Source organism: Paecilomyces variotii, assembly GCF_004022145.1.
Source record: "Paecilomyces variotii strain CBS 101075 chromosome Unknown C8Q69scaffold_5, whole genome shotgun sequence".
Classification (NCBI taxonomy): domain Eukaryota; kingdom Fungi; phylum Ascomycota; class Eurotiomycetes; order Eurotiales; family Thermoascaceae; genus Paecilomyces; species Paecilomyces variotii.
In genome coordinates, this window is record NW_021167144.1 from 1725696 (window position 1) to 1732371 (window position 6676).

General features: G+C 37.4%; 2 protein-coding genes across 2 annotated transcripts; one reads left to right on the forward strand and one right to left on the reverse strand.

Annotated features, from left to right (window-relative positions):
* Positions 1-125: 125 nt before the first annotated feature.
* On the forward strand, positions 126-2406 carry C8Q69DRAFT_491880 (major facilitator superfamily domain-containing protein). Its single transcript, XM_028632157.1, has 3 exons — positions 126-1293; positions 1349-1604; positions 1680-2406. The coding sequence occupies exons 1-3, from the start codon at positions 465-467 to the stop codon at positions 2338-2340; spliced, it is 1746 nt and encodes a 581-aa protein (XP_028485539.1). The 5' UTR covers positions 126-464; the 3' UTR covers positions 2341-2406.
* Positions 2407-2935: 529 nt separating this feature from the next.
* Positions 2936-3830, reverse strand: C8Q69DRAFT_486766 (hypothetical protein; the record flags this gene model as incomplete). The annotated part of the gene is made up of 2 exons (XM_028631934.1): positions 2936-3459; positions 3809-3830. The coding sequence occupies 2 exons, from the start codon at positions 3828-3830 to the stop codon at positions 2936-2938; spliced, it is 546 nt and encodes a 181-aa protein (XP_028485540.1).
* Between the last annotated feature and the right edge of the window lie 2846 nt (positions 3831-6676).

The window sequence follows — 6676 nt, forward strand, 5'->3', positions numbered from 1 at the left end:
GCAAGTGGAAATTCACGGACTTCTTCCAGGCTCCACAACCGGTAGATAGGTCAGGCAGCACGACTGCGACTTGTTCACTGACCGCATAATTAATTACTTGTCCAAGACTGCTGCTGTTCTGGAGTCTGGGTTACTCGGCACTGAGCCCGATATTAGAATCGGTGTGCAAACATGCAACATTTCTGCATAGACGGCTGAGCTATCTTTTCTCTTCTCTTTGAGCTCGTGAAATCTGCAGTTTATCTCTTCTTGCCTTTCGTCACTTTCTCATTTCCCGTTGTTTTTTGATAAAGACGAACACTACTATCACCGGTTTCTCGAGAACTCTGGACTTTATCCGCAAAAATACCTAAAGTTACCGAAACTAGAGTATAATGACAATTGAAACTTGTGATACTTTCCCAGAGGTCTTGAAGTTGCGGTGTCTCTGGTAAAGGGCGTCAATTCGTCTACAGCCTGCCATAATGAAGCGCCAACAGGCGGCAGAACGAGCTCTGCACGATCAGACCAACATCCTTCCACGGGGGAAACTACTTGTTGTTTTCGCGGGTCTGGCATCGTCGCTTCTAATCTGTTTTATCGACCAGAATGGAATCGGAGTTACACTGCCCACAATTGGCCGCGATTTGCACGCGGAGAACTCCATCTCCTGGGCTGGAACATCATCCTTGATCGCCAATACCATGTTCACAGTCCTGTATGGCCGTCTGTCAGACATCTTTGGCCGGAAAGTCGTATTCCTGCTTGCGCTCGGGTTGCTGTGCTTTGCGGATTTGCTCTGTGGTCTCTCGCAGAGTGCTGCTATGTTTTACATCTTTCGCGGCATTGCAGGTATCGCTGGTGGAGGAGTGACCTCCTTGGCAATGATCATTGTCTCTGATATTGTCACACTCAAGGATCGAGGAAAATACCAAGGAATTCTGGGATCTTGCGTGGGAACAGGCAATGTTATCGGGCCATTCATTGCCGCAGCGTTCGTTATGAAATCAACTTGGCGTGGTTTCTTTTGGATGATCTCGCCCCTAGCTGCCATTTCCGCGGTTATCGCCTTCTTTCTTCTCCCGAACAATATGCGGAAGGACAGTTTGAAAAAGAGCGTTCGCAGAATCGACTTTTACGGAGTCATAACTTCCTCTATTGGCATCATCTTCCTTCTGATCCCCATATCCGGAGGCGGATCTTATTTCGAGTGGAATTCCCCTCTGGTCATTAGCATGCTGACCATAGGGGGATGTTCGTTGATTGCTTTTCTTCTCATCGAGTGGAAAGTGGCTGCTCTTCCCATGACACCGAGTACGAACTCTACGCCCAATATACATTTCCGTTTGGATAGCTGACATTTGCGCAGTAAGTCTGTTCCGAAATAAAGTCGTTTCGGCTCTCCTCTTCCAGAGCTTCCTGCTCGGAGCGGCATATCAGTCGTATCTGTATTATCTGCCTCTTTACTTTCAGAACGCGCGTCAATGGTCGGCTATCGAATCTGCGGCTATGACTGTTCCTATGGTGGCCTGTCAATCCATCACGTCGATACTTACAGGGCAGTATATCTCCCGCCGTCAACGCTATGGAGAAGTCATTTGGACGGGCTTTGGGGTCTGGACACTGTAAGTATCTGTCACGTCCATAGGGTTTTGAAAACCATTGCATAGCATCGAATATCTAACATCAACCTCTCACAGTGGCACAGGCCTAACTCTTCTCTTCACTCGGACTACTAGCAAAGCAGTCATTTGTGTCATCCTTGCTCTAGTTGGCGTTGGCGTTGGCAACACGTTTCAGCCCACTCTTGTAGCTGTCCAGGCTCACTGCACCAAATCTCAGCGAGCTGTTGCTATCTCCAACCGCAACTTCTTTCGCTGTCTCGGCGGCGCATGCGGACTCGCCGTCTCCGCGGCAGTTCTACAGGCAACACTCAGGGCACACTTGCCTCCAGGATATGAGAGTCTAGCGCGCGCCACGTACTCCGTACCGTCGAAATCCAGTGTCCCACCGGAAGATTGGGAGAGATTGTTGGATGCATACATGCATGCATCCCACTCGGTGTTTATCCTACAAGTTCCACTAGTCGGGGCGTGTCTCCTGGCATGCATAATTATCAGAGACAGAGGTCTAGAAAGGCCGAAAGACCCAGCAGAAATCGAAGCAGAGATGGAAGCTAAGAGGAAACAAGAAGCTGCTGAAACCAGCGGCGCAATTGTCGAAGACCAAGGACAAGAAGGCCCAGAAGCGGATTTGGAAGCAGGTGAGGGAAATGAAGCGATATCCTCGAGCGAAGACCAATCCCGAGTGCCCTCGAAGGAATTGTCTCGCAATGCTGCTGATCCAGAGAAGTTCGCATAATGGGCTTAGGAACGTAATGGGCTTAATGATGATACGGGTACATATATTCTGACTTGTTCATTGCTTTCATTGTTCATAGACTTACTTGCATTTGGGGCGTCTATAAAAGTTGATATACATGCATCGATAGATAAAATGCTAATAACACAATACGAAAGCTTGGATACCGTCACCGCCGAATACCTAGTCAAAGGGCCCCTTAGCCAACATTAAGCAGAAAAATCCTCATCATATCACCCGTATCAGATCGTACAGGCTTATCATCTTCAGCTTGCTGGCCAAGATCCTGATCCGTCGGCGATCGGCTCTCGGCAAGACAGATCCGTCTGCCGCGTAAGTCACCTTTTCGGTGCTTCGGACCATCCGACGGAGGGCCGATATTCTGGGATAGAATGCGGTTCTCTCTATTATTACGCTAGCCGTCACCATCCCATGCTCGCAAATTATATGTTGCCGCTGTATAATTTCCGTTCTTCAATAATGTATGTTCGATAGATGTAGATACGATCAACTCGCATTCCGCGCCGACTTATAAGAGTCGAGGCTGCATAAATCTCACGCATATCTGGTCCCTAAATGATATTCACTGTTTTCGTCACGTCGTTTTTTTCACTTTACCCTCAAGCTTCTCAAGTGCCGCGGTCCTTCCCATGCGTTTTAACCAGACTTTCAAGTCAAACTGCCCTTCACTAAGGTCGCCGCGGTCTCCAACAAACTTGAATGTAGAGCCTATTTCCCTTAATGGTTCCTTTTTATCCATATAATTGATCCAGCAACGCTCTGTCCGGTAATTTCTCGTTTCATAAGCTGCTAGTTTCTCCCCGTCTTCAACTGTCGAGACATGATATACAGCCCCTTCGACAATCGAGTCTGGGGCATCGAGGAGAGCCGGATACTGGCCCCATAATTTGCATTCGTACCCAACGATATAAGCTGGTCGCAGCTCAGGTTCATAATCTAACCCGAGGATTTCCGTAATCATGGACGGATCAACCAGGGTGCCATAAAAGAAGTATGGACCTGTTGGCGGGGCTAGGAAATCAACTGGCGGTGGCGATTTAGGAGCCTTATAATACCAGTCTGGCGGCGCGGTTCGTAGCTTCTGTATAAAAGGCGAGACTTTGGAACGAAAATCCTCCGGTGGTGGAGGTGGAGGAGGAGGAGGAGGGGGAGCAGCCATACTGTTGTCGTTCCCGTGACGAAGGGATTCAGGTTTCACCGATAGTAGGTACCTAGGTAGTTATCCTAGTCTCTTCAGGATCAAGGTTAAATTTGAACTGAGTGTTTCGGGGATATCTAAAATGACACAAGTGCAGTTTGCATTATTGAAGCGAAAGTATTCTTTTCCTTACTGTGCAACTTGTGTTGCTGGGTAGAAGATGTGGTTGCAGACGATATGAGAGGTAGATCTTGCCCCACTCTGGCGCTTAGAACATACTGTGTTTAGTCATCTGACGACCGTTTCCACCTGACGACCACCTTTTCCCCATAATCGGCCCCTAGTTTCGGACACCGCGCGCAGCGCGGGTCTGCCACCTCAACACAAACACCCAGCTCAACATAAAATTATTAAGATTTATTAAATTTCAACTTCCAACATCATTTATAATCTACTATAATGTCTAAATCTTATAGCGATATTAAAAATAAGATCTAATATGCCCTATTCACATTATCTAACCAGTTAAACCCCAATCTTGCGTAAGCTGCGCGTTAGTTTAACGTGCCTTATTCATATCTTTAATCTCACTACCTCGGTCGCGTTTTATAGTCTAATAGACCTCTAATAAATTAACTATTCTCCCCAGCTTAGGAGCTTATTATCTATAAATATATTAAACGCCTAAATATAGTTAGATTATCTCTAACGCAAAGAATAATGGCTAGTTGTATAAATATAATCCTAGCTTAAGCTTATTAAGACCCCTTAATACTTTTATAAAGAGTCAGCCGATATTAGCTTAAACGGTTCTTTCTCTAATATCCTAAGATATTTATATAAAGGCAATAAGCATTTAATACAGATAGGAAAAGGGCTTATTATTTAAATAATATATAGGACTAGTATCGCCGCTATAAACAAATACTAATTAATCTATATATATAATCTGCAGATCTCTATAATATAGATAAAATAGGCTTTTAAATAGGAGAAGGGAAGGATTATTAAGTTATTACCCTAGAGCAGAAAAAAAAACTATATATAGATAATTATATTAATTCTTAAAAAGTTATTATAGTTGAAATAATTAGCACTAATAGATTAGTGCTTTCTCCCTTTATTATTCTAATTAGTAAGCATATCCAGATAGAATAGTTTAAGCTCTTAGATATTAACGCTATAATTAGAGTATCTAACTCTAGATATATAAATAACTATTTAGCTTATTAATAGATATAATATTTTAATTGCTAATTAGCTTATTATTAGCAAGGGATTTATTGCCTCCTTTTATATAATAGATATAGCTCTTATTTAATATATAAAGTGCTTAACTACTATAAAAAGAAGAAGATTCTCCTTTTTATATTAATATCTTATACTAGTTATTTAATCTAACTACTAGATATTAGTGTTTTTTAAGCATTTAAACACTACTATAACGAAGCTATTAATCTTAATATAAGGATAGGTAATCTTAAGTTTAGTAAGCATAAGTTCCTCCAAGCGCTTAAATCTATGTGAAGAAAAACCTTTAAATCTTCTATTATTAAACACGCGTTTATAAAGACTAGGCTTTACCTATATAATCTAGATATTATATTAAAAAAGCTTTAAGAAACAGATAATAGACCTACTACCCCTTAACCTATTAGTAGATTATTTATTCTAGATAATATGCTAAATACTACCTAATAATTTAAATAGTTTTAATATTATCTACTAGAGCTTAAATTTAATTTAGCTCGCTTTACTAGCGGGCTTTAGAAACTGCTAAAGGGTAGTATTGCTTAGTCCTATATTATAGACTAAATATAGAGAGAGCTTAAGACCTCAGCTAGGGTATAGCTAGCCTATCAGATTTATGCTAAAGCATTTAAAAGGGTTCTATAACGCGGAGATATTATAATAAAATATAATGTAGATTATATTTAACTATAAACCTTTAAAGATAGTAATAAGAAGATATTATAGAAGTTAAAGCCTAAATAAAAGTAGGTAATGATTAAGCTCAGGCGGGTAATAAAGCCGCAGAAGGTAGCTTTAAAGATATAGACTGATTAAAGGGGATCTTATTCTATATAGCACTATATTTAACTAGGCAATTAATTAGATTTAATAGGTTTAAAAGCTTTAAAAAGTAATAGATTTTATACAGATTTATATTAAGCTGGGTATTTGCGTTAAGGTAGCAGACCCGCGCTGCGTATAGTATCTAAAACTAGGGGCCGATTAGAAAATTAGCAAATTTAAACCTTTATAACTCAACTACAATTAAATATTTTAGAATAAAATTTAATATATAGATACTATAAATACTAAAATTTAAATTAATTAAATTTTATTATTAAATATATTAGTATTTATAATATTATAAGTAGTTAAAAATTAGTAAATTTTCTAAAATTTTAACTTAATATAATTTAATTATTTCTTAATATTTTATTATAAAATTAATTATATATATTCTTTATACTATAAAGTTTATATAAAATTTATAAAACTCTAGAAAATAATTATTATTTAATATAATAATAATAGATAAAGTTTTAAAAATATAAAGTTTTTAATTAACTTTAAATTAATAATAATTTATATAAATTTTTTATTTTAAAGCTTTAATATATTTATTATTATTATATATTTATAATAAGGTTAAAAAAAATCTAAGAAAAAGCTTATAATATATTAATATTTAATATATTTTATTTTTAAAGCTAAAATATAGAAATTTATTATTTTATATAAATAATTAATATATATTTACTATTTCTTTATATTACTATTATTTATTATATATAAATAATATATAAAACCTTAAAAAACTTTAAATATTCTAGTTAAATTTATTTATATTAATAAAATATAAAGATTTTTAAAAATAATATTTTATATTATTTTAAGATATTTATTATATATATTAATTATTTAAATTATTTTCTATAATATTTTATATATAGAAATTAATTATATATATTATTTAAGTTTATATTAGTAATAGTATTACTATAAATAGTAAAAATAATTGTTAAGGTATAGGCTCGAGGAGCAGGTTAAAATAAATAAAATAAGGTAGTTAATACTAGGACTAGCTATAGGATCTTTATTTAGCTAATTTAGACTAAAATAGGCTATTATAGACAGGCTTAGTAAATAAGATATAGCTTAAGAAGC

Bases quoted from the DNA above. Each gene is read 5' to 3' on its own strand.
- C8Q69DRAFT_491880 (XM_028632157.1), top strand. From the start codon at position 465: ATGAAGCGCCAACAGGCGGCAGAACGAGCTCTGCACGATCAGACCAAC. The intron at 1,294-1,348 runs GTACGAACTCTA...ACATTTGCGCAG, and splicing joins TGCTCTTCCCATGACACCGA to TAAGTCTGTTCCGAAATAAA. The intron at 1,605-1,679 runs GTAAGTATCTGT...AACCTCTCACAG, and splicing joins GGCTTTGGGGTCTGGACACT to TGGCACAGGCCTAACTCTTC.